Below are 27,217 nucleotides of genomic sequence, written 5' to 3' on the forward strand. Positions count from 1 at the left end.
AAATTGTGGAGTATCCATACTGAATGATAAAAAGGAATGACCTGCTGATACAAATTACATAATACACCTAAAAAATATTTTGCTGAGTGAAAAAAAAAAAAACAGGTGCTAAAGACTATATACTGCATGATTCCATGTATGTGGAATCTGGAGCAGGTAAAAATAGTCAATTGTGACAGAAAGCAAAATCAGTGGTTACCTGGAAATAGAGGTAAGTGGGGAAGAGGGACTGCAAAGGGCCACTGGGAATTTGTGGTGAAAGAAGGTTTTACATGTTCATTTTGGTGGTTGTCACATAGTATACACATTTGTCAAAACATACACTTTAAATTGCTACGAGTAACTGTATAGAAATTATATCTCAAGGACATTAAATATTATATTGATTTGGGAAAACATTATAAAGAAACTTAGCAAGCACTATTCATTTAAAAGTTATATCAATTCTTAAAGTGAATAATGTTAGAAAAACCACTTCTCTTTTTGGGTAGGTGGGATTGAGTGGGCGGTTGAGAGACATGAACAAAATACCAAAACAAGATTCATCAAACATTCCGCTAACAAGTAATACATACTTATTATAGAACAATGGTCCTTATAAAATTCATTCAGCTTTTGCCAACTCCAACAACAAATATTTAACAGATATGAGGGAGCATTAGACCCATGTTCTGTTAAGGTGCTGTGATTATAAAGGGAACTTCCAGTTCTGCAGTCTTTTTTTGTAAACTATCCTTTTTCATATATAAGATAAGGAAAAAAAATAGTAAGGACCAGCAAATAGCTATGGAGAATTACTTTTAAACTGTGAACTTACTTATCCCTCTAAGAAATAGCACTTCTCTAGGAGAAAAGTACAAATTTTTCAATGGGAATGTAAATAAAAGAGGTATTAGATTATTCTGTGAAAGTATATGGACAAGAAAGTGTGCATGGTATTACACACCACTGCAGAAGTGGTCTTTGAACAAGTAAGATTAATCTCTACCCAAGGAAAAATTTTTCAGTAATACCAAATTTTTTTATAATTTAAAAACATATTTCAGTGATAGTCTAACAAGTCAAGAAACAGGCAAAAAACAGAAAGTCAGTCACCATGTTTTTATTTAGGACAGGAGCAGAGTACACCATGAAGCTCTGATCATGTGAAAAGTTCTGTAGAGCTCTACTAGTGTTCAGTTTCTTTGTTAAGGAAATAATTATTTCCAATATTGTTCAGTTGGTTTCTAGGACATGTTCACCAATACAACTCAAACTCTCTCACTTAACTGCACTTAAGACTTGTAGAAAAGGCAGCTGCCAGGGTTAATAGTAATGGAGAAGCTAGGTAAATGTTAAGTTGAAATGGTGGAGTATAAATTTGGCAACCAAAAGAAATAAAAAATGCAGCAGCTTTAATAAAATCTCAAAGCACTGGCTATAAATGTTAAAGTAGTAGTGAAAATAAGCTGCAGCCAATAAGAGTTAGAACGACTTCTACAGAGGAAAAAGCAAAACAGATACATGAAGTGCATACAGGGAGCTAAAACAAGACCACAGCTGTTGAGCATTAACTCTACCTATAACTGTATGCAGTTATACCTACAAATGTAACATGCATACATGAACCATGCATGAAAATACTGACACTCCAACCACCCCTTAATGAAGTCTTATATATAGCTTTAGTTTGAAGCAATTCTAGAAATATTTCACAAAAATGGTAATTTCTTTACAACTTACACAGACCATGAACTCAGATTCAGAAATGAAATGTAGAGATGGGGAGATTAAAAGGGGGAGAAAACCAGTTCATGGTCATTTGAAAAAATGTCACAATTCACATTAAAAATCTTAATATCTTGTTCCAAGCGAAGTGTTAAAAATGATTCTTACCGAGAAATATTGCTCAGCTTCAAGCTGATCTTGTAGCTCCCGCATCTGTCCTTCATTTCCTCTATACTGTCTTCAGGTAAAAGAGAAAACAGTAAATGAGTGCTATTTACATTGGGCTTTATATTATTCTCTATTAATTAAAGTTGCTAAAAATAAAAATGTTTACTAAAATGACCTTTGCTTTTTAAAAACTGTATTTTCTTACAAAGTATTACTTTTATGATTCTATTTGTCAGATCATGCTGTCTGGTTCCATTTTGTTCCTTATAAAGTGATACCATGCAAAGTAGAGGAAACTGTTTTCTACTGAAGGTGACTTTTAGGAGAATGTTAATTGTGGATTAATCCAAGTTGCAACAATAAAAATGATACTTCTATAAAAATGATAAATTTTTATAGAGAAAAGCATTCTTAGAATATATTTTATTTTAATTTTAGAAGATTTTATTTATTTATTTGTCAAAAAGAGAGACAGAGCACAAGCAGGGGGAGATGCAGGCAGAGGGAGAAGCAGGCTCCGTATTGTGTAAGGAGCTCAACCCGGGACTCGATCCCAGAACCCTGGGATCATGACCGGAGCTGAAGGCAGAAGTTTAATTGACTGAGTCACCCAGGTGTCCTTTAGGGATACATTTTAAGTGTCTTATGTAGTGAAGTAAGCAAATAAAAAGAGGGGACATGAAAATATTTAATAAATATTAATAATATTACATATGCTATGCATTACATATACATATAGTACTATACATGATATCCAAAAAAGCACGGGGATGGGGCTGGAAATGAAAAACCAGGTAAGGAATAAGAAAGGAGGCAAGAACAATAACTGATAAAGGAGAAGGAACACAGACACATCTACATATATATAATACACACGTGAACATGATTCACTCAGAAACAGATAAGACAGTTATCTGTTACCTGACAATGCAACCCACAGATATACACTGCCAAGGATAAACAATTGTGTCTGTATCTGCTAGGTTTTCATATTAGACAGCAATAGCTTTGTATCTACCAAGGCATATGGTTGATAAAAGGACATAATAAATGTTCACTGAATGGTGAGTGAAAGTTATTTTGGGAGAACTATAAAACACATTACACAAAAATGATGGCTCTAAAAGGCAGAAAAGAATTTCGCCAAAATAAATGCAACAAAACAAAACACGACAATTTTATTCAAGCATTACTATGTTGTAAATGAAGGTGTCAAAGGAAGATATTTTAATAGAAACCCAAAGGAAATAAAAACACATGACTTGGCATAAGATACACACATCTTTGACATTAAATTTCTGAAGGATGTCTTTATACAAATTCTGCAAGCAATAATGACACCTTGCTTTGTCTCCACTTCAAGTAAGCGAACGAACACATCATATCGCAGAGTGGAAGAAAAAAAGGTACTTTGCATTCGGAGATGAACCGAAGGAACAAAAAGAGACAGATACAGGGTCATCATGTCTAACTCTAGCTTCTAGAATAAAGAAACACTGAACATTTCCCATAAGGTACTGAACCCTGTCCCTGATTTTTGTAATTCAAGTGTCAACAAACATGTCTAGTAGGTATGAAAATCATATGCCAAATCTGTAGCTTTTGGTTTTATGGTAAAGTCATTAAGTAGTCTTGATAATCTCCTTTTTTCTCCTTTTAACGATCTCTACTCTAAATGAATTTTTCTGAAGTTTTCCTTTCACAAACTCCAAATACAATATTTCTATACACAGAAAATGTCAAACATAAGCAAATACATAACACAAATAAGAAAAATGTTATTTTTGAGACTTACTTTGTAAGCTGAGCTAATTCAAATTCTAATAATCTCTTTGCTTCCAATAAAGTATTTATTTCCTGTTTCATTTGCTTTTCTTGACCTTTTAAATTGTCTGCTTCAAATGCTTGAGTCTTCAATTCATTCTGTAATAACAACCGCTTGTTTGATTCCTGCTCCAGTTGAAGGGACAGATTCTTAACCTGTGAATGAGAAAAATAATTGGGATCTTAAATTTCACTATTTATTTATTTATTTAGACTTATTCATTTGAGAGAGAGAGAATGGGGGGCAAGGAGGGGAGAGTGCAAAGGGAGAGAGGTACTTTTATTTTCTAAAAGTATTTTCACCTATAGCCTCCCATTTTAAGTTTAAAGACTATCAATACCTCGGTCCCCAAGTTTCCCATTACTACTCAATAAGTCTTTTCTTCTCTGGATACATCAAGTCCTTTTTTGTCCTTCACTTTAGGTAAGGACACTTCACTTCGCTCATTAATCACTCTTTTATTATCATCACCACTGATAATGTTCCCTTTACCAACTCTGGCTTCTGACTCTCAGACAATTAACCTTTGAGGTCTTACTCAATAATTAAATAATGGTAATATCTCATCCCTCCTATAATAAACCACAAGGATATAATATCATTTTATCTTTTTATTTACCGCTTTCTAAAAGTGTACCCTGTGCTTTCTATCAATATAAACTGGTCAAAACTCTGTGGTTTAACACTTTTGTTGAAATCTAAGAGCAACTGTGCCTCTTTGGGATTACGAGGTAACTTTACAGTAAAGGTTGTTTTTGTTTTTTAAAAGCAGAATGGTGATGGTCCCAGGGTTGGAACTGAGACCTGCCTGGGGCTTCCTATTCAGCGGAGAGTCTACTTCTTTCTCTCCCTCTGCTCCTGTGGGTTCTCTCTCTCTCTCACAGTAAATAAAATCTTAAAAAAAAAAAAAAAAAAGCAGATGGTCAGATTCTTCAGGGGAGGAGCTAAAACACTTCTACAGAGTTGTACTGTCATAGTGCAAAATGACATAGACCTTATGGTGTGAATGTTCACTAAACTATTTGTAGAGGAAAATCCTAGGAGGTAAGGGTGTAGTGGTGACCTCAGAGCAGTGAATACATATACATTCAGGTTATTTCACTCAAATCTTCTCGACGGTGTTTAAATTACAGAAAATAACTTTTCAGTCATAATTTATGATTGCTTCTCTTTTTTAAGATGAATAAAACCAGTACTATTCTTCTTACTTCATCCTCCATCCTTTCTTTATTTTCAGTCAAATGCTCAAGCTTCTGCTGAGATTGTTTCAGATCAACATCTAGCATTGAACACTGTTTCTCAATCTGAACAACTCTATTTTCAGCCTTCTCTCGAGCTTCTCTCTCTTCCTTCAGCTTTTTTTCCATTTCTGTGGAAAAAAAAAAAGTTATACATATTTTCATTTTCATGGGCTGTATAAAACAAATTGGTGCCAAAAATCCCTACTGTTTTTGTCCTGGGATTCTAATAGAGCTATTCACTATAGAAGTCCTAATGTTATTTGAATTGTTTGTATAGTAGGATCTTTAAAGGAAGGGAGTTATAAATTGTAATAAAGTAATAAAACTCCTAAATCCAGCCCATGCCAATGATATGAGAAATTATTCAGAGCCATTTTCAGACCAGAAGGTGAAAATATAGCTGGGAAAAAAGTGAACTAATAAGAAAAATGGGGGTAGTGCGGATAAAAGCAGAAAAGTAAGGCAGTGGTTATTCATCTCTACCTTGCATTGTTCCAGAACAGTGGACTTAAGGCCGATAGGAATTCTAATTTATGCATCTCTGATAAACAAGATTCCATGGTAGTATAATAATACCTACTTTCATCATTAGCAGAAGATATTAGCCTACAGTGAGGCTCCTTTTTTGAGATTTGGTAACTAAAGTTCTGAGAGGTTAAATTTCCAAGGTTTTAAACCTATTAAGTTGCATTTAAACCTACTAAGTTGCACCAAATGACTCAAACTTAATGAGTCTGCTTTTCTACTCTCAGAGCGTGACCTCAAGGTGATAAAACAGAAACCATTAGAATAGAACTTCCTCATCTTTCCCCCCAAACCTACCAACAACTTAGCCACACCAATAATCATCACCTCTTAATTCCCACCTCTAATCAAACATAAATCTATCCACTTCTGTTCTGGACTCTGTTTCTTCAATTATTTCATCTCTTCTCTGCCTCAACAATTACCTGCTTCCAAATGAATCACTGCCATCAACAGAATAATCTTATTATCTCCCCTCCTAAAATATCCTCTACTGATCTCATATCCCTTCTCAGCTCCCATCCATCTCTGTTCATGAACCTCTGAAAGAGTTATCTACATTTATTGTCTCCAATGCCTCATCTACTACCCATTTATTACTTTCCATTTGGCTTTTATCTCCTGCATTCCACTGAAACTGCTCTGTATGATAACCAACGACGTCCACCTTGTAAAACGCAGAGGACACACAATGTTCATGTCTTCATCTTTACCGACCTTAACAGAATTCAATATACTGAACAACTTCCTCACTTTTCTAATACTCTTCAAGTTCTAATACCATACTCTTTTGGCATTCCTGTGACCCCTTTGGCTGTTCTTTCTTGGCTTCCTTTGCTGGGTTTTCCTCTTTTATCTGACCTCCAAATGTTAGGCTACCTTAAGGGCTCCTTATGATTCCTTTTCTATTCTGCCTTTTTTCTTCCCTTAGCTGATCTCATCAAGTTCTCCATATAGCTCTATATGTATGGCTCCTGAACTGTACCTCACCTCTGAGATCCAGACATAGACTATTTGATGTCTCCACCTATATATCTAATACGCTTTTCAAAGTTCACATATCTAAACAAACAACTTTATTTCCCTCCCCTCCTAAACCCCTCCAATCTCAAGTCATCTCAAAGTCAGAATGTATTAACATCTGTCCGGCTGTTAAAATTAAAAAGCTTGAGTCTTGATTCCTTCTTTTTCCTCTTTCCATCCAATTCTTTACCAACTCTTACCTTCTGTATGTCCATTTCTTTCTAGCTCTACTACCACAAATGCCTACAGACTAGAGCCTTCTAGTTGATCTCCTTTTTAAACTGTTTTCTCTCTCAAAAGCATTTTCCACACAGTAGTAGGAGTGGTCTTTTAAAGACATAAATTACACATTCCAGCACAGCTCAAAACACTACAATGGCTATCCACTATTCTTAGAATAAGAGTATTAAACTTATCACCTCTTCTACCTGGAACATACTTCCTCCTGCTCTTTCAATAGATGGATCATTTTGACTCATATATTTAGTTCAGAGAGGCCTTTCCTCAAAATCACATCTAACATAGCAATTCCTGGAAACTATCACATGGCATTTTCTTCATATTAATGATTACAATCTGTACCTATTTTCATTTATTTGCTTTTTTGCTTATCTCCACCATTAGAATATAATCTCTAAGAGACAGGGTTCTTATCAGTCTTATTCTGTGGTATATACTCCCAGGTATGCCTGGTCTATAGTAGACAGCCAATAATTAACAAATGTGAAAGAAAAAAAAGTAGTTTAATATGGCTGAAACACGAAATACACGTAAGAAAGTGCAGAGCAGCAAGGCTATAAAGAAAGATTAAGTGCTAACCCAAAGATTCTTTATGTCATGAGAAGTCTGACATGTATCTTGCAAACACTGAAAAGACAAAAGGATTTTAAGAATGACTAGCACAGTTAAGATTTTAATTTCAAAAAGATTTTTTTTTCAGTTAAGATTTTAATTTCAAAAGTGATCACTCCTAAGTGGGAATGATAGACTGACAAACAGAACAATTCCTGGCATAGAAATAATTAAAAGTTTGCTGCAACAGATCAAGCAAAGGGTAGACATCCCCATGAACTAAAAGAGAAAAGGAAAAGAATATATTGTTTATATTACTTGGAAGCAGAAATGCTAAATGATTCTAAGACTTCTGGCTTGGGTTCTTGGATGTTGCATATCACCATCTTTAACCATAATAATAATATTTCCTGGTTACTGAAAACTTTCTTTTTTCTTTCTATTTATTTACTTTAGAGAGAGAGTGTGCAAGTGGGGGGAGGGAGAAGAGAGGGGGGACAGGGAGATAAAACCTTAAGCAGGCTCCCCGCTAAGTGCAGAGCTTGATGCTGGGCTCGATCCCAGGATCCTAAGATCATGACCTAAGCTGAAATCAAGAGTCAGTCAGATGTTTAACCAACTGAGTAACCCGGGATCCCTCCATTTATTGAAAGCTTTCTATGTACAGGCACTTTACATGCATTTGTTCACTTAATATTTTTTTTTTTAAAGATTTTATTTATTTATTTGACAGACAGAGATCACAAGTAGGCAGAGAGGCAGGCAGAGAGAGAGGAGGAAGCAGGCTCCCTGCTGAGCAGAGAGCCCGACGTGGGACTCGATCCCAGGACCCTGAGATCATGACCTGAGCCGAAGGCAGCGGCTTAATCCACTGAGCCACCCAGGCGCCCCCACTTAATATTTTTTTTAATAGTCACAGAGTAGCTTTGTTTGATTGATTCGAAGCCTAGACTGCTAAAAACTATACAGCCATCAACTAGCATCATGAGAATAAGAGATAAGAGTAGGTTTGACAGATAAAATCTTATGTTTTTCCCTTGAATGAACTGAATTTAATATATTTTTAAAAGATTTTATTTATTTTGAGAGAGAGTATGCAAGTGGGGGGGAAGCAGAGGGACAGAATCTCAAGCATATTCTCACTGAATGCAGAGCCGACATGGGGCCATTGGAGCTCAATCTTGTGACCCTGAGGATCATGACCTGAGCCAAAATCAAGAGTCAGACATTTAACTGAATGACCTACCCAGGCGTCCCTTGAAAAAACTGAATTTAAAGTGTCAAGTGACACTTGCAGATTGTAGCTGGTTATGAAGAAGTGCAAGGTGAAAAAAAGGAAAATGCCTCTTTCTAAAAGTCTGGCTCTAAAGGGAGGGAATAAAACAATGGCAGTTAGTAAGGATCATGTATTATTACAGGAGTTTTACTTTATCTTTTTTTTTAAGATGTTCTTTATATGATAGAGGAGAGAGAGAGAGAGCACTCAAGTGGGAGAGGGGCAGAAGGAAAGAAGCAGCAAACTACCAGCTGCGCAGGGAGCCTGATGTAGGGCTCAATCCCTACCTGAACCTAAGGCAGGCATTTAACCAACTGAGCCCCCAGGTGCCCACCCTTTTTATCTTTTTTAAATGGAAGGGACTTGCACATGTTCATAAGAAAGGCTTCAGGGGCATCTGCATGGCTCAGTTGGTTAAGTAGTCTGCCTTTGGCTCAGGTCATGATCCCAGGGCCCTCAGATCCAGCCCCATGGCAGGCTCCCTGCTCAGTGGAGAGCCTGCTTCTCTCTCTCTCTGCCCCTCCCCACTGCTCATGCGCTTTTGCTCTATCTCAAATAAATGAATAAGATCTTAAAAAACAAACAAGAAAGGATTCAGTAGAGGAAAAGGGTTAAGGATAAAGAAGAGGAAAGACAGAAGATGAGATAGGAAGAGACTAACTCTGAGTACAGCTAGCATGGATTAGCCAGAACAAGAGGAGGATCAGTATCTTCTAAGATGAAAGACAAGGAAGATGAGTAAAGAAGTAGACAGGCTAATTAAGTAAGAGAACAGGACTTTGGGAGTTCAACCTATGCTTTCACTATTTCTTTTTGAGATAAAAGTTCAACTAAAAGTGGAGTGATAAAGAAATGGCATATACATCTGAGAACAGAAATAAAAGTCTGAGAGAAGGACAATGAATGATGTACTAAAAACTGACAGCTCAAATGAAGTTGAAGATAATGCATTGGGCTAAGCCCCATCTAAAGAATTACTTGAAGTGAAGAAAGTTTGTTGGTTGTTCTGCTCTAAGGTTGTGTTTAGAGGCATACCCAGAGTACAGTGGAAATACAAAGAAATTAGAAAGTTGAGGGTACAAAGCAAGAAAGCAAAGGAACAAAAAGATAATGAGTTCCAGAATGGATCAGGAAGGAAATGAAGGAAAGGGCTAAAATATACTAGGACCTAAGAGAGATTCCAATAACATTTATAGGAAATGGAGGGTAACAGAATGAGGGGAAATAGAACGAGAAATTTAATAAAATGGAAGGTATTGCAGCGCCTGGGTGGCTCAGGCTGGGTGTCCCAGGTCTTGATTTCAGCATGATCTCAGGAGTGTGAAATAAGGCCCCATACTCAGCAGGATGTCTGTTCCAGACACTCTCTACCTCTACAACCCCTGCAACTAAAATAAATAAATAAATAATCTTTTAAAAGGAAAAAATAAGGGATCAAAAGAGAAAAAAAGAGAAGTATCTTTTTACTAGATCACAATTTATAATTTCTAAGTGTTTATACTATTATAAAATGAAATCTTAAATGCATTCTTTTGGTAGGCATTACTAAAAAAATTAATCATGTAGAAAATATTAAAACTGACACTTACCACACATTGCAACAGACTTTGCCTCTTCAATAGATTGATGTTTGTCAGTTAAACGAGCTTTAGTTACTTTATGTTCATTTACCTCTTGTTCTAAACGTTGTTGTAATGATTTAAGCTTATAGTTTAAATCTATCTCTAAATTATTTTTTTCCTGTAAAATGAAAATGAGTTATGTAATACACTATGCAAAAGACATATTATTAAATATTACATTATTTAATATTCTGTAAGAGATAATATATGAATCACATGGGCCTGAAATGTGATATCATATTTACTTAAATATTTTTATTTAGGACATAATTTTATTTTTCATACTTTCTTGTATATTTCATATTATTTCTAATGTCTTACTTTAAAAAACAAGATAAGCACATACAAGTAAAAGCAAAATATCACCCCCACCACTCCTGGAAGAGTTGTGGTGGTGGTTATATTCAAGAGGGCTCAATGTTAGGATCAGAAATAAACAGGACAATTCTTTGGTTCACTAAAAAAAATATGTGCTGCTACTTTAAAAAAATTTAAATTCAGATTAAAATCTACACTAATTTACATTAAATTAAGATTAAATTAAATCTACACCTAGATTTACATTGCCTTGACAAAAGGACAGGTCAAAAAGTATTCCATTTGTTTGGGTGCATCTTCTACTCTTCCATCTTTCATCCTACATCCGCATTTACATCAGGCTTAGATGTACTACTCTGATTATCACAAAACATGTCCAAAGGACAAAATAAGTGGTGCATTTTCTGACCATTTATCTGAGGATCTAGTAAACCTATATTTCAGGGAGGAATTGAAAAATGTGAGAGCCAGATCTGCATATTATCTATTTAATCCTTTTCTTAGCAAGGTAAGGACAGAGGACCAATGATATTTCTGATTAGTGAGAAAACTATAGATAAAGGGCAAACATATATGCTCTTTACTACTTTGCTAACTTTTACCATTAGAATGGAAAAAGTACACGTGGTCTACCATACAGCTATCCTTTGTTTTCTTTTTTCATAAGGCTAGTAAGGTTCAGCACCTTCATCTTACCCAAGTACAAAAGCATGGGAGGAAAATTTCTACATGAAAAGATATTTCCAGGGACACCTGGGTGGCTCAGTGGGTTAAAGCCTCTGCCTTAGGCTCAGGTCATGATCCCAGGGTCCTGGGATCAAGCCCTGCATCAGGCTCTCTGCTCAGCAGGGAGCCTGCTTCCCTTTCTCTCTCTCTGCCTGCCTCTCTGCCTACTTGTGATCTCTGTCAAATTAAAAAAAAAAAAAAAATTAAAAAAAAAGAAAAGATATTTCCGAACAAAATTAATTTGTGATGATCAGATAATATCAAATATCTAGTACTCTTCAAGGTTAAAAACAAACAAAAATAGCACAATAAAAAGCACTAAACACACATACACCCCCATAAAACCACCATCAACTATAAAAAGTTTTAGAAAGTTTATAAATATTAGGAATTAAGAATGAAAAAAAATGAAATCTATTTTATAAAAATACATTGTAATACCATTGAAATCTATTTTATAAAAATACATTGTAAAAATACATTGTAATACCTGTAATATCTAATACACTGTAAAATCTATTTTATAAAAATACATTGTAATACAGTACACAGTATCTCATAATTGGCACATGTTAAATCATTTACCTTTTCTGAGTGATTAAGCATGTCTTGAGCTTCTTTTCTTTCTCCTTCCACTCTTTCAAGATTATGTTTGAGATGCTTCACCTCCTCTTGTAAAGATGTAATTCGAGCTATTAAGTGAGAAGAAAGTTCAAGTCGTCACAAAGTCATCAAAAAAAAGAGTTTGTTTTTCTTTTTCAGAATGACCATTAAGACAAAAAAGTTTTAGGGGCACTTGGATGACTCAGTTGTTAAGCACTGGACTCTTGGCTTTGGCTCAGGTCATGATCTCAGGGTCAAGCCCAAACATGGGCTCCACACTCGGCATGGAGCCTGCTTGAGATCCCCCCGACCTTCCCCTAGAGCTCACGCATGCTCTCTCTCTAAAATAATAAAGAAAATCTTTTAAAAAAGGACAAAGTTTTAAAATTTCCTGATTAGGTAGAATTTATTAAATTATAAATTACTATTAAATTTTTATTATCAAAATATATTTTTATTTATAATTAATTTATTTGATGTTTTCTTGGGAATATATACAATAACTACAATGTGCAGTAATAAAAATGTTAAGGCTCATTGAAAATCATCCAGTATATATTCCTCATTTCACAAATGATCAAAGAGATGGAGCCTGAGCTTGGTCCAGAAATCAGACAGGAGTCCTTATTAAGTGTTCTTTTCCATCATATTAAGAGTAAGACCCTTTAGTTAATTAAGGCAAGTATTCAGTAGTCTTTATGTGCCAGACATTCTGAAAAGCCTTAATTACTTTTAAGCTCAGTGAAGCCATACTCTGTTTTTTATAGGAAACTGAGATTTAAGGAATTCAAGTGCTCTAAATGACACTTGGTTTTAACCTACCACCTGGGGCTCATGCCATGCAATGATGGCAACTTAAATATTCAGTAACTCTCTTCATTAGAACATGCTTGAGGCCTTACATGTTTTTAATGCATAAGTATTTAATAAATGCACAAGTTTAACTAGATTTAACACAGAATCTAGTATTAATGAATATAAGAACCTATTTTCTTATTCTGTGATTCAAAGCAACCTAGGATTCAACAGGAAATGGATAAAGCACCCCCAAAAAGCCAGGAAAAATCCTATACTGCTCTAAGTTCAGTGTTTAACTTGCTGGACCTGCCAAGATTTCAATGTATTCTACCTGTCTCTATATTTTAGTGTTTCTGAACTAGTTCTTTAATGAACAAATGACTATCACATCTTTGGCACCTGAATGCTTTGCTGGGCTAGTTCTAGGATTGAGAGAGCAATGAAATAAATTTATTTAAACACAAATATACAGATAATACTGGCATTATGTTCATGTACAAAAAAGAAACACCCGCCAGTTTCTTTCAAATGACTGAGCAAAAAATAAAAATTATTTATGTGTTTGTATGGACAGAGAAAAAGCTAGGGTGGCAGTATGTTTAAATGTTGAAGTACTAGCAAAAAAATGCTTCCTTCAGTATTTAAAATAAATAATAGGCTTTAAGTATCTGTACAAAGATGGTAATTTCAGGTTAAACAGAATTTTTCAAGTAGAATAAGATTAATATAAACCAACTCCTAAGAAGAAAAAGGAAAATACAGATGAAGAATCCTATATAGAATCCTAATAAGCTTATGAAAGACATATTAAATAAAAGTTTTTTCATTTATTCTATTTTTAAAAACATGCCAAGAAAATATAACTTGTGTCATAAAAACAAAAAGGCTTCATATATAAAAGTTATAAAAATATTGTGAAAGGAGGAAGAACCAAAATTTCAGGTATCATAACACAAACTGACTGAAACATTTAAGCTTCTAGAAGAGAAGAGGGAGTACCTTCACGATTTAATCAGACAATTTAACAGGTCACAATAAAGGTAAAAGTACAAACTGGACTACATTGAAAAGAACAAAAAGTAAGACCTCCTGTTCGTAAGCAGACAGCATTTAAAAGTGAAAAGGCAAAACAAAGAGAGGGAGAAAACAACTATGATACATGTATTTGATAGAGGACTAATACCTAGTGCTCATAAAAAACAATAATAGCAAACAATCCAATTAAAAAAGAGGCCAAAGACATGAACAGCACATCACAAACTATCAATAAACATGTAGAGCTGCTCAATTTTAGACACCAGGAAAATGCAAATTAACCCATAAGGAAATACCATCACACCCCATTAGAATGGCTAAAACATCAATGCTGACATATTCAGTGGGGAATGAATATTGTCCTTAATGAGGAAGTGGAGCAACTGGAACTGTCATACACCCCTGGTGAATGTAAACTTGGGTAGCTACTTTGATATATACAGGCATACTCAGAAATACTGTGGGTTGAGTTTCAGACCACAGCAATAAAGTGAATATCTCGATGAAGTCAACTGAATTAATTTTTTGGTTTCCTGGTACATATAAAAGTTACACTTACACAACACTCTAGAGCCTATTAATTGCACAATAGCATTTTGCCTTAAAAATGTACATACCTTAATTTAAAAATACTTTTTGCTAAAAAATACTGACCATTATCTGAGCTTCCAGGAGTCAATCGTTTTGCTGGGGGAGGGTTTTGCCTCCATGTTTTGGCTGCTGATCATGGTGGTGGTTACTAAGGTTTGGGGTGCCTGAGACAATTTCTTAAAATAAGACAACCATGAAGTTTGCCGTATCGATTGACTCTTCCTTTCACAAGACTTCTCTGTAGCATGAATGCTGTTGGACAGCATTTTACCCATAGAACTTCTTTCCAAACTGGAGTCAATCCTCTCAAAGCCAACCCCTGCTTTTGTTTAGGAAAGATTCTAAACCCATTATCATCATCTCAACAATCTTCACAGCATTTTCACCACGCGTAGATCCCCTCTCAAGAAACCACTCTTTGCTCATCCATTAGAAGCAACTCTTCACCCATTCAAATTTGATCATGAGTTTGCACACATTCAGGCTCCACTTCTAATGCTGCTTCTCTTGCTGTTTCTACCACATCTGCAGTGACTTCCTCCACTGAAGTCTAGAACCCCTCAAAGTCACCCGTGAGTGTTGGAATCAATTTCTGAAATTCTGGTAATGTTAATATTTTGACTTCTTACCATGAATCATGAATGTTCCTAATGCCATCTAGAATGGTGAATCACTTCTAGAAGTTTCCAATCAACTTTCCTCTGATCCATCAGAACAATTCTCTCTATGGCAGCTGTGGCTTTATGAAACATAGTTCTTAAATCACAAGACTCGAAAGACAAAATTACCCTTTCATCCACGAGCTACAGAAGGAATGTTAAGTTAACAGGCATGAAAGCCACATTGATCTCTTTGTACATCTCCATCAGAGCTCTTGGGTGACCAGGTGTATTGGCAATGAGCAGTAATATTTTGAAAGAAATCTTTTTTCTGAGCAGTGGTTTCAGAGTGGGATTAAAATATTCAGTCAATCACTTGTAAACAAACGTGGTGTCATCTAGGCTTTGTTGTTCCATTTCTAGAGCACAGGCAGATTAGATTTAGCATAATTCTTCAGGGCCCTGGGATTTTCAGAATGCTCAACTTCAGAATGGCTTCAACTTAAAGTTACCAGCTGCATTAGTCCCTACGAGGAGAGCTAGGCTGTCCTCTGAAGCTTTGAAGCCAAGCACTGACTTCTCCCCTAAAATTGTGAAAGGCCAAAACGGCATCTTCTTCCGATAGAAGAAGGCGATTTCATCTACATTGAAAATCTGTTGTTCAGTGTAGCCACCTTCAGTAATGATCTTAGCTAGATCTTCTGAACCACTTGTGGTTTGTTTCACTTTGCACTTTGATGTTTAAGGAAACCTCTGCCAGGTTCAAACTTTTCTCCTGCAGTTTCCTCACCTCTCTCAGCCCTCAAAGATTTGGAGAGAAAGTTAGGCCTAGCTCTGGATTGAGCTTTGGCTTAAGGGAATGTTGTGGTTCCTTTGATCTTCTATCCAGACAACTCAAACCTTCTATCAGCACTAAGACTGTTTTGCTTTCTTATCATTCATGTGTTCACTGAAGTAGCACTTTTAATTTCCTTCAAGAACTTTTCCTTTGCATTCACAACCTGGCTTACTATTTGACACAAAGGCCTAGCTTTCAGCCTATTGTGGCTTTCAACATGCCTTCCTCACTGAGCTTACTCATTTCTAGTTCTTGAGTTAAATAGACACGCAACTCTTTCCTTCCCTTGAATACTTAAGCAGTTATTGTTGGTAACTGTGAACTGGCCTCATTTCAGTATTGTTGTGCCTCAATGAACAAAGGCCCAAGAAGAGAGAGAGAGAGGCAGGAGAAAGGCTGGCAGGTAGAGCAGTCAGCACACACACAACATTTATCAATTAAATCTGTGATCTTTTATGGATGTGGTTCATGGCACCCCAAAACAATCACAATAGTAACACCAAAGATCACTGATCAGAGTTCATTTTAATATATGTAATTATAATGAAAAAGTTGGAAATATTTAAAGAATTACCAAAATGTGACCCACAGACATGAACAAATGATGTTGGAAAATAGTGCTAAAAGACTTCCTCAATGCAGGGTTGCTGTAAATTGCTCAATTTATTAAAAAAGGCAGTTATATCAAAGTGTTATAAAGCAAAGAGCAATAAACACAGCAGGTCTATACTTGGGATATTTTTACTAAAACTAAACACATTCTATGACTCTGCCACTCCTAATTGTATACCAACAAAACGCACAGGTATGATAACCAAAAAACATGTACAAGAAAATTCCTATAAGTGCTATTCATAATAGCCCCCAAATGGAAATAACTGCAGTATACATGTTTTTACCATAGAATAAATGATAAACTGCAGTGGTCATAACTAATAAATGGAATACCACACAGCAAGAAGAACAAACCATTGCCTATACAACAATACAGACAAATCTCATAAACATAGGAGTAATCAAAGAAACCAGACACAAAAGAGTGTTTACTGTATGATTCTATTCATAAAAAGCTCAAAAACAAGCAATCACTAGTCTCAAGTGAGCATCAATAAAAATACTTCAATGGACTAACACATTTCAAATATATTAAAATCCAGGAGTTCATAAATATATTTAAAAATGTCACTGGGCATCTTTGGAGGATAGAGAATCCTTTATTAAAAGGAATGAATCATGTATTTCATCTTTCTTTTATAAGCTGTACCTGTATGTACTACATGAATGATGAGAAATGCTTATCTTTTTAGCAGTATTCCAGGTAACAAATGAATGAGGAATGATAAAATTTGGTCATCACAGCTGAAAACTCTTAAATAGACACAGGATCTAGGCAACAATCATTAATGGCTACTGATATCACAAAATAATACAGCCAGATTTTATCTGCCTCCTGGTGCTTAAATAATATTGCTTACAAGTATTCTTGCCAAAGCCCTACCTAAAATAGATCAAGTCTCCAGAAGTTCCAGCTTAGAGTACCAGAAGAGACAGAGCAACATGTTAACTGACAGCAGTAGACAGAATCAGCAAAATTCAGAAGGAGATGTTCAATAAAATAAATTTTAACTTAATTTCTTCACATAACAGCAACAACAAACTAAAAAGAATAAAAAAGGGAGGGGGAATCTATAGATAAAAGAAGCCTAAGGAACACATTAATGAAATGCAATGTGTAGACCTTGATAGGATCCAAATTCAAACAAAATAAATACAAGAACAGCAACAGATTATGGGACTGCCGGAGGAATGTGAGCACTGACGACCAGGTATGTTACAATATTGTCACCTTTTTTCCAGGTTTCATGATATTGTGGTTATTTTTTTCTTTAAGAATCTTCAAGACATACTGAAATATTTATAAACTAAACAAAGTAATGTCTGAGATTTGCTTCAAAATAATTTAGTGTCAGAGGTTTTGGGTATAAAAAAAACAAGACCGGCTGCTAGATGATTACTGAAGCTGGATGTTGAGTTCACTGAGTCATTATAATATTCTACTATGGTATATGTCTGAAATATTCCAAATTACAAAGTTAAGAAGCTGACTAAACAATAGTTTTTTAAAAATCTTTTTCAAATGGTTAATTTAAAAAATTCATTTTTTTTGCATTTCAATCTAAGAATCAATAACTTAACTACTAGATGAAGAGCTTATAATTTCATTTAAAATTTTGATTCCTTCATGACATTTCAATCTTTGTCCACTTGCTTTGTTTAAGCCTTGAAATCCTAAACTTTTGGAATCCAGTGTTTGTCTGCTACAGCAGCCTTTCTGAAATATGAGTCCAGGTGTTGGCAAACTTCAGGCCCTCAAGCTGTTTTTCTATAGACATGAAGCTAAGAATGCTTTTTCATTTTTAAAGGGTTGTAAAAGGTAAAAAAGAATATATAACAGAGATACATATGTGGCCTACAGAACCTAAAACAGTTATTAACCAATTGTGTTTTAGGAGTCATTTCCCATACATACATTGAAGCTTCTGCCTACTATGTATACATGGAAGACATTCAACTAAGAAATAATCATGACCTTGTCAGAAGCCCAACATCAAACTATGAGAAATTAAAAAAACAAAACAAAACAAAAGCTATGAGAAATTTATACCTGAGGGACCTGAAATTCCTTAGGAACTATAAAGAATTAATATAGAAACTAAGTTCTTTTTTTACCATGATATATCTTTGTATATATGTTGAATCTCATGTAAATTGTGTGCACTTTTAAATGCATAGGAGTTCTGAGTCACATTTAAATTAAAAACTAAACTGAAGTTTAGGGAGCACTGAAATAGGATAAACATCAACAATAAAGCATGTTATAAACTTTCCTTAACTTCACCAACATCTAAAAATTAAAAATTAGATTCAGTTAAAACCACTGTTGATAAACGTATGGATCATGGTCTCTTCCTTGAAAGCAAAGGCACTTCAAAGTTCAATCATACCCAAAAGATCACAGACTTAAAGAATTTAAAAACTGGAATGATATCTGAGTCACCTATTCTAATTTCTCTGGTTTGTAGATACAGAAGGCAGGTGAAGTGACTTTTACACAGGTAGTAAGTTGTATATAAAAAAGCTGGGAGGGCCGCCTGGGTGGTGCAGTCAGTTGAAAGTCCGATTCTTGGTTTCCACTGGGGTTGTGATCTTAGGGTCTCAGGATCCAGCCCTGCCTCAAGCTTCGTAGTCAGTGTGGAGTCTGTATGAGTCTGTTTGGGAAACTCTCTCCCACTGATGCACCCTCCCTGTCCCTGCACCCTCTTTCTCAAATTAATCAATCTTAAAAAGAAAAGCCTAGAGAAGCAATTTAGGAAAGTGAAGTATGAAGTTTTTAAAATACATATATAAGGTTACTTTCTCAGTTTTATATTCAGATCTATTTTAAGCCTAGTCCCTGAGAAATAAGATTGCACAACACTCAGCTAAAAACCAAAGGGAGATCCTAATTTCCGTTTCCATAGTCACAAAAACTGACCCTAACCTCTCTCCACAGAATTATAGCTAATATCAAGCCCCAAGAGACCCTGAACTACATTCCCATCCTGTGACTAAGGTTAAAAGGACTACCCCTCCCCCAAATTTCCCCTGAGCCATCTGGCAACTTCCCTGCATATCTGTTTTGATTAGGTAGTATGGATGCTGTTGCTAATAGGAATAGAAAAATATGTGAGAAGTTGGGAGAGGCAGGGATCTTTTTGAAAATGAATTCATTATATTACCATTACCAAAACTGTTCCTTTACTATTAGTTACATTCAATCTTTTTCCTTTTAGATTAAAAAAGACTGCTGATATTTGTAGTCGTAAACTTCCCAAGAACCTAATCCTTTATTCTTAGTGGGATTGTTTCTGTAAATGAGTTTCTATTTCTGCCAACAATGCACAAGGAATTCCCAGGTTTTAATAGTGATAATCTTCTCTCTGGATTAGTCCCACTTTGAGTAAGGCTTTTGTAAATTAGGTACATTTTAAAATTAAGTTCGTGGTAATCCAGCTGTAAAATTGGAAATACCACATTACTGACCTCACAGGGGTGCCTGTCACGGTGAACAAATTATAGTATGACAGAAAAGTAAGCATTATCCTGAAAGAGAGAGAAACCACTTCAAGATCGCTTTTTTTTTTTTTTTTTGGAGAGAGAGTGCATGTGAATCTCAGGCAGGCTCTAGGCCCAGCGCAGAGCCCAACACAGGGATGGATCTCATGTCCCTGAGATCATGACGTGTGCCAAAATCGAGTCAGATGCTTAACCAGCTGAGCCACCCAGGTGCCCAAGATCATTTTCTTAGAGAATAATATGATCAAAACTATGTTACTTTATACTTAAAAATGATTAATATGGTAAATGCTTTAGCCACAATTAAAAATAAACATTTAAAAACTATCTTCTGTTGATAAAATGTGGCATTCACAAAGTGGAATATTATTCATCCTTAAAATGGAAGAAAAATTCTCTTTTAAATTTGAATTTTTTAAACTGAAGTATAATTACAGTATTATAGTAGTTCCTGGTATACAATACAATGATTCTACAATTCAATACATTACTCAGTGCTCATTGGTTAAGTGTGCTCTTAATCCCCTTCACCACCTATGTCACCCACATCCCTCTAGCAACCACCAGTTTGTTCTCCGTATCTAAGTGCCTATTTTTTGTCTTTTGTTTCTTAAATTCCACTTATGAGGGGCGCCTAGTGGCTCAGTGGGTTAAAACCTCTGCCTGCGGCTCAGGCCATGATCCCAGGGTCCTAGGATCGAGCCCCACATTGGGCTTTCTGCTCAGCAGGGAGCCTGCTTTCACCTCTCTCTCTCTGCCTGCCTCTCTGCCCACTTGTGATTTCTGTCTGTCAAATAAATAAATTAAAATCTTTAAAAAAAAAATTCACTTATGAGTGAAATCAAATGGTATTTGTCTTTCTCTGACTTACTTCAATCAGCATTATACCCTCCTTCTTTTTTATGGCTGAGTAATTATTCCATTGTGCATATATATACATATATATACATACACACACACACCACATGTTCTATATCCATTCATCTATGGAGGGACACTTAGGTTACTTCCATATCTTGGCTACTGTAAATGTGGCAATAAACATAGGGGCACATGTATCTTTTTCAAATTAGTGTTTTTGTATTCTATGGGTAAATAACCAGTAGTGGAATTACTGGATCATGTAATAATTCTGTATTTTTTCTTTTTTAAAAAGACTTATTTATTTTAGAAAAAGAGAGTAAGCACAGGAGGTGGAGGGGTAGAGGGAGCCAGAGAGAAAATATCCCCAGCAGACTCTCCACTGAGTGCGGAGCCTGACCCTGGCTCAATCCCCAGGACCCTGAGATCGTGACCTAAGTCAAATCAAGAGCTGGATGCTTAACTGACTGAGCCACCCAGGTGCCCCTAGTAATTCTATTTTTAATTATTGAGAAACCTCCACAGTTTTCCACAGTGGCTGCACCAATGTGCATTCCCACCAAAGGTGGGAGAGGCACAGGAGGGATCCTTTTTCTCCATATCTAAAAAAGAAGAAAATTCTGATACATGTCATAACACAGATAAATCTTAAGAATATTACACTAAGATGAAAAACACAGATACAAAAGGATAAATATTGTATGACTCCCCTTTTATGAGACAGTCAAATTAATAGAGTAGAATGGTGGTTACCAGGGGCTGGAAGGAGGGAGAATGGGAAGTTATGATTTAATTGGCATAGAATTTTAGTTTGGGATGAAAAAAAGGTTCTGGAGATGTAGAGTAGTGATGGTTGCACAAAAATGTGACTGGACTTTATGCCACTGAACTGTACACTTAAAAATGGTTAAAACAGTAAATTTTATGTTATGTATATTTTACCATAATAAGAAAAAAATATTACCTTGAAGGTCTCCAATCATCTCAGAATCATGACCTCTGTCTCTTCGTTCAGCTTCTAATACAGCTTGCAGCTGGTAATAGTCCTTGTCCGTCTGTGTCTTGGAATTCTCTAAAATTCTATTTCTCTCCTGCAATTCTCTGTTTAGGGACTCTAGCTGACTAACTGACTTACTCATCTCTGTGTGACTCTTCCTTAACCTGACAGCTGTGTCTGATTCTGTTCTAAGTAAGTCATTGGCTTCTTCTAGCTATTGGGGGGAAAAAAAAGAGCAAGAGAATAGGTTTTTGACCAAAATACCAACTTATTTTAATTAATCATAATTTAAAAAAATCTTATTCCAAAAGCTCACCTGCTTTTGTAATTGTGCCAGCTTCTCATTAGCAAGCTGTGAATTTTGACTGACTTTCTTTAAGTCTTCCAACTGATCCTTTAATGTAGAAACTAGAAAATGAAGGAAAAAATTTAGAAATTAGAAAGTTGTCATAGAGGAAACATATAAATCCTTTAGAAAAATGAAACTGAGGGGGCGCCTGGGTGGCTCAGTGGGTTAAAGCCTCTGCCTTCAGCTCAGGTCATGATCTCAGGGTCCTGGGATCAAGCCCCACATCCGGCTCTCTGCTCAGCAGGGAGCTGTTTCCTCCTCTCTCTCTGCCTGCCTCTCTGTCTACTTGTGATCTCTGTCGGTCAAACAAATAAATAAAATCTTTAAAAAAAAAAAAAAATGAAACCGAGTCTTAGGCCACAGTCAGTTACATTAGGTTCACTCCCAAAGCCAACTTTCATCATGGAAGTATTTATACTTAAATTCAACAATAGAGAATGTAGCAGATTTGTTTCCATTGTTGTAATACTTCAAATTTTTTAAATACCTTAATAAAGTCAATCTCTTAGTGAAATGTTATAAACCTAGCTCTATTATTTATTTTTGAATAGCACAAATCTTTGAATAGTTCAATATCTGAAAAATGGGTCAAAATTCAAAAGGTACCAAATGGTCTGGGGTGTAGAATAAGCCTTCCCCCCTCCATGGTCTCAGTCCCTCTACCTGTCCTCCTACACAATTATTACTTAATTCTTACATACTCTTTCTAAGACAGTGTCTATAGCCTAAAACATAAAAACACAAACATTAATATGTTTTCGCATGCATTTCTATACACCCATTCAAGCATATCTAAATAAGCTTTTTTTAAAAAAAAGATTTTATTTATTTACTTGACAGAAAGAGAGAGGTCACAAGTAGGCAGAGAAAGAGAGGGGAAGCAGGCTCCCTGCTCAGCAGAGAGCCCAATGCGGGGCTGGATCCCAGGACCCGGAGATCATGACCTGAGCCGAAGGCAGAGGCTTAAACCACTATGCCACCCAGGCAACCCTCTAAATAAGCACTCATGTTTTAAACAATCTTTACTATTTTTTTCGATTAAAGATACATCTTAGACATAATGCTATAAATATCTTGTTTATATGTCAGCATATGTATGCACAAATGCATACATAAAATAAACTAGAAATGAAATCACTGGATCAAAGGGTGTAGAAGCAAAAGCTATTTTAAATGTTTTTCTAATACTAATATGAAAACACATGAAATCTTAGTTAATGGTTCTCAAATGGCTGCTTGTTAGATAGAAGTACCTGGAGAGCTTATACAAGAAACCAAGGCCCAGGCCACATTATCTAGATCAACTAAATTAGAATTTCCGGAGCTTAGGCATCAGTAGTCTTTAAAGCTTCCCAAGAGATTCCAATATGCACACAAGGATGAAAATCACTCTTTTAGCTAAAACATTATTACTGACTTTGATATGTTATACATTTATCTTGGGACATGGGTAATTAGTTCATCAGGTGTCTTAGGATTGTGGCTTCAAGAATATATCATAGGCCCTAAATTTAAGACAACCTCATGACAAAGACTTCAAGAACAGTGTTAGAAATTCCAGGGCTTTTCAAAAGTAGTAATAATTTACCTTCATTTTCTACATTCCTCCTTTTCTCATTTTCCTGTTCCGCTTTTCTCTGGTACTCATTAATTCTATGCTGTAGCAACATTTTCTCCTTCTCAATCTGAGAAACTGTAGATTCTAGGTTTCTTCTTTGATTCCCCTGAAAACATAAGGATACAAGTCACCATTGCAAATTAAACTATTTATTTAGAGGAATACTGTGTTTTTTAAAAATAAAACACACAAAGACTTAAGACGGATATTTTGTTTCAAAATCAGAAAATACCGCTAATGACAACTTTCTAAGAACAGAATTAGCTAGCCTTATAAGAGATAGAACCCCCTTTTCAAACCAGATATGGAAATTTTTCAGATTTTTAAATCCATAATATAAAAATGAATCTTATCAGAGAGCTGCTTTATTAGTTTAAGATGACCAGAGAGCATTGTATTACCAATATTTTGGTTGATTTACAATTCTAAATTAAAGACATTAGGTATGAAAGATAATAATTACACATTTGATAATTAAATGGTGTAGAACTCAAATGGTACCAGATGCTAGTGTGTCTCCCTTAATCCTCTTCCTGTCTCAACAATTTACCTTTTCTAAGATGTTCTATGTATCTATATACTAATGGATATTAAAAAACAATGAAGGAAATACTTATTTTAGAAAATGAAACCACACAAGAAGGTAGGGTTAAAGAAAAAAAAAAAATACCCAAACCACCACCATATTGTTTCTGAGTTACCATTTCCAGCATTTCTTGCTTTTGATGCTTCATTTTTATCTTTAAGACTCCACACTGGGGTAACTTCCTTTCTTGTGTTTTTTTCTGGGCTTCCCCATCACCAATCAAAACTCATATTTTAAGTAAATGCTGTTAGATTTAGTAAAATTTGAGGAGATCATCCAAGGTCTTTCCAATTCGAAGATTAACTTAATTTTTTTCATTTTTAAAGTTTGAAATAATTATACATTTCAGAAGGTTGCAAAAATAGTACTGAGAGGTTTCATGAACACTTCATGAAACTCATGAAATTCTAGTTTCATTCCCCTAACATAGATTTTATGTAACAACAGTACAGTAACAGATCAGGAAATTGATACTCAGTTAAAGTGTGTGTAGTCCTACGTTATTCTAGCTCATGTGTAGATTCGCGTAACCACCACACCAGTCAAGATAGAGAACTGTTCCATCAGCAAAACCAACTCCTTCTAGCCAGCCACTACTTATAGCTGCACACATCACCCTTCTCCCACCACCCATATCCCTGGCAACCAATAATAGGTCCTCCATCTGTATTAATTTTGTCATTTTTTGAGAATGTTATATTAACGGAATCATACAGTATGGACTTTTTGGGACTCGCTTTTTACAGTGAATATAATGCCCATGAGATCCATCTGGGTTGTATGTTATCAATAGTTCATGCCTTTTTGTTGCTGAGTAGTACACCATGATACAGATATATCAAAGTTGGTTCGACCATTCACCTATGGTAAGGACATTGTGATTATTTCTAGTTTTTGGCTATTAACAAATAAGGCTATTATGAACAAGAGTACACAGGTTTTTTGAGGATCTGTTTTCAGCTTTTCTGGGATAAATGCCCAAAAGTGCAATTGCTGGGTCACCTGGTAGTTGCATGTTTAGTATTTTAGGAAACTGCCAAAGTATTTTCCAGATTGACTGTACAACTTTACATTCCCATCTATAATGTATGAATGAACCAGTTTTCCTGTATTCTTGCCAGTTTTAGTACTGATACTATTTTTTATTCTACTTGTTCTAATGATTATAAAATGATATCTCATGGTAGTTTTATTTGCATTTCCCTCATGGTTAATGATGTTAAACATCTTTTCATGTGTTTGTTATCTACTCTGAGAAAAGATACATGTATTCTGCCAATTTTCAAATGGGATATTTGTTTATTTACTGTTAAGCTTTAGAGTTCTTTAAATATTCTACAGATTCCTTTTTGAGATACATAGTTTCCAGTCTATATCTTGTCACTTCATCTTCTTATCATGGTCTTTCACAGAACAAATCCTGATGAAGTCCAATTTGTTGAATTACTATTCTTATGTGAATCATGTTTGTGGTGTCATGTCTAAGAACTTTTCACCAAGCTGTAAGTCCCAAGAATTTTCACTTTTTTTTCCTAAAAGTTTTATGTTCACCTTTAAATGTATGACCCATTTTGAGTTAATTTTTACATAAAATATGAGACTTAAGTTGAGGTTCATATCTTGGTCTATGGATATCCAAATTGCTTTTGAACCTTTGTAAAAAGTCAGTAGGCTGTAAACAAGAGATAACAATGTGTGGTTATCTCTGTAGTACTCTCTTGGTTAGATTTAGTTATCTGGGTAATTCTAGTTTCATAAAACTCATTGGGGAGTGTTCCCTTCTTTTATATATTTGGGAAGAGATAGTGTAGAACTGGTACTAATTCTCCTTAAAACATTTGGTAGATCTCTCTAGTAAAACCACCTGGTCCTGGAGATTACTTTTTGGACAACTTTTATTTTTATGTTTTTTAAAGACTTATTTGAGAAAGAGAGAGAGCATGCGTATGTGACCTAGTTGGGGGAGAGGCAGAGGAGAGAGCATCTTCAAGCAGACTCTCCACTGAATATGGAGCCTCATGGGGAGCTCAATCCCACAACCCATAAGATGGTCATGACGTAAGCCAAAACCAAGAGTCAGATGCTTAACCAAATGACCCACCCAGGAATCCCTAACTTTTGGGAAACTTTTAAATTATGAATTCATGATCGTTATATAGGGCTATTCAAATACTCTATTTCACATTGTGTGAGCTGTGGTAGTTTATACTTTTGCAGTCACATGCTCTACCACTGAGCTATACCCTCTAGTTTGTACTTTTGGAGGAACTAGTCCAGTTTACCTAAATTTCACACTTATATGTTTAGGATTGTTTGTAGCATTCCTTTATAATCCTTTTGATTATCTATAGGGAGTCTAGTAATATGCCTGCCCTGTTTTATTCCTGATACTGATCATTTGTGTCCTCTTTTTCCTCTATCAATCTTGCTAGAGGTGTGTCAATTTTCCAAACAGCTGGCTTTCTGTTTTCATTGATTTTCCCTACTGTTTTTATTTTCAATTCCTTTGGTCACTGCTCTTATCTTTATTTCCCCTTCTGTCTAGCTTTGGGTTTATTTTGCACTTCTACATTCTTGAGGTAGAAGCTCTGATGACTGATTTGAGATTTTTTTCATCTTTTTAAATGTGTGCCTTTAGTGTATAAATCTCCCTTAGGCACTATGTCAGCTGCATCCCACAACTTTTGATATTTTATTTTCATTGTTCAAGTATTTTTTTAAAGATGAAGAACAATAACTTATTTTATTATTGAGGTATAGTTAACACACAATGTTGTGTTAGTTTCAGGAGTACAACACAACAATTTGACAGTTCTCAATGTACGTGTAGTCACCATATAACATTATTACAATATACCTAGCTATATTCCCTATGTCATACATTTTATCTTCATGACTTATTTATTTTATAACTGGAAGTTTGTACCTCTTAATCCTCTTCACCTACTACATCACCCATATCCCAACAACCTTCAGTTTGTTCTCTGTATTTAAGAGTCTGTT

At 35.3% G+C, this 27,217-nt stretch overlaps 1 protein-coding gene across 3 annotated transcripts in view; it reads right to left on the reverse strand.

Moving 5' to 3' along the window:
• ROCK1 (Rho associated coiled-coil containing protein kinase 1) overlaps window positions 1-27,217 on the reverse strand; it is a 148,923-nt gene that overhangs the window by 29,900 nt on the left and 91,806 nt on the right. For all 3 annotated transcript variants that reach the window (XM_045065422.1, XM_045065423.1, XM_045065421.1), the window contains exons 14-21: window positions 23,599-23,734; window positions 21,978-22,069; window positions 21,629-21,875; window positions 11,809-11,915; window positions 10,147-10,297; window positions 4,909-5,069; window positions 3,671-3,855; window positions 1,876-1,945 (exon numbers count right to left, since the gene is read on the reverse strand). In XM_045065422.1, the coding sequence (XP_044921357.1) occupies window positions 1,876-1,945; window positions 3,671-3,855; window positions 4,909-5,069; window positions 10,147-10,297; window positions 11,809-11,915; window positions 21,629-21,875; window positions 21,978-22,069; window positions 23,599-23,734 (1,149 nt within the window). The remainder of the gene's footprint in view (window positions 1-1,875; window positions 1,946-3,670; window positions 3,856-4,908; window positions 5,070-10,146; window positions 10,298-11,808; window positions 11,916-21,628; window positions 21,876-21,977; window positions 22,070-23,598; window positions 23,735-27,217) is intronic.

This window comes from Mustela putorius, unplaced genomic scaffold (genome assembly GCF_011764305.1).
Source record: "Mustela putorius furo isolate JIRA1106 unplaced genomic scaffold, ASM1176430v1.1 tig00003858_pilon_pilon_pilon, whole genome shotgun sequence".
Classification (NCBI taxonomy): Eukaryota; Metazoa; Chordata; class Mammalia; order Carnivora; family Mustelidae; genus Mustela; species Mustela putorius.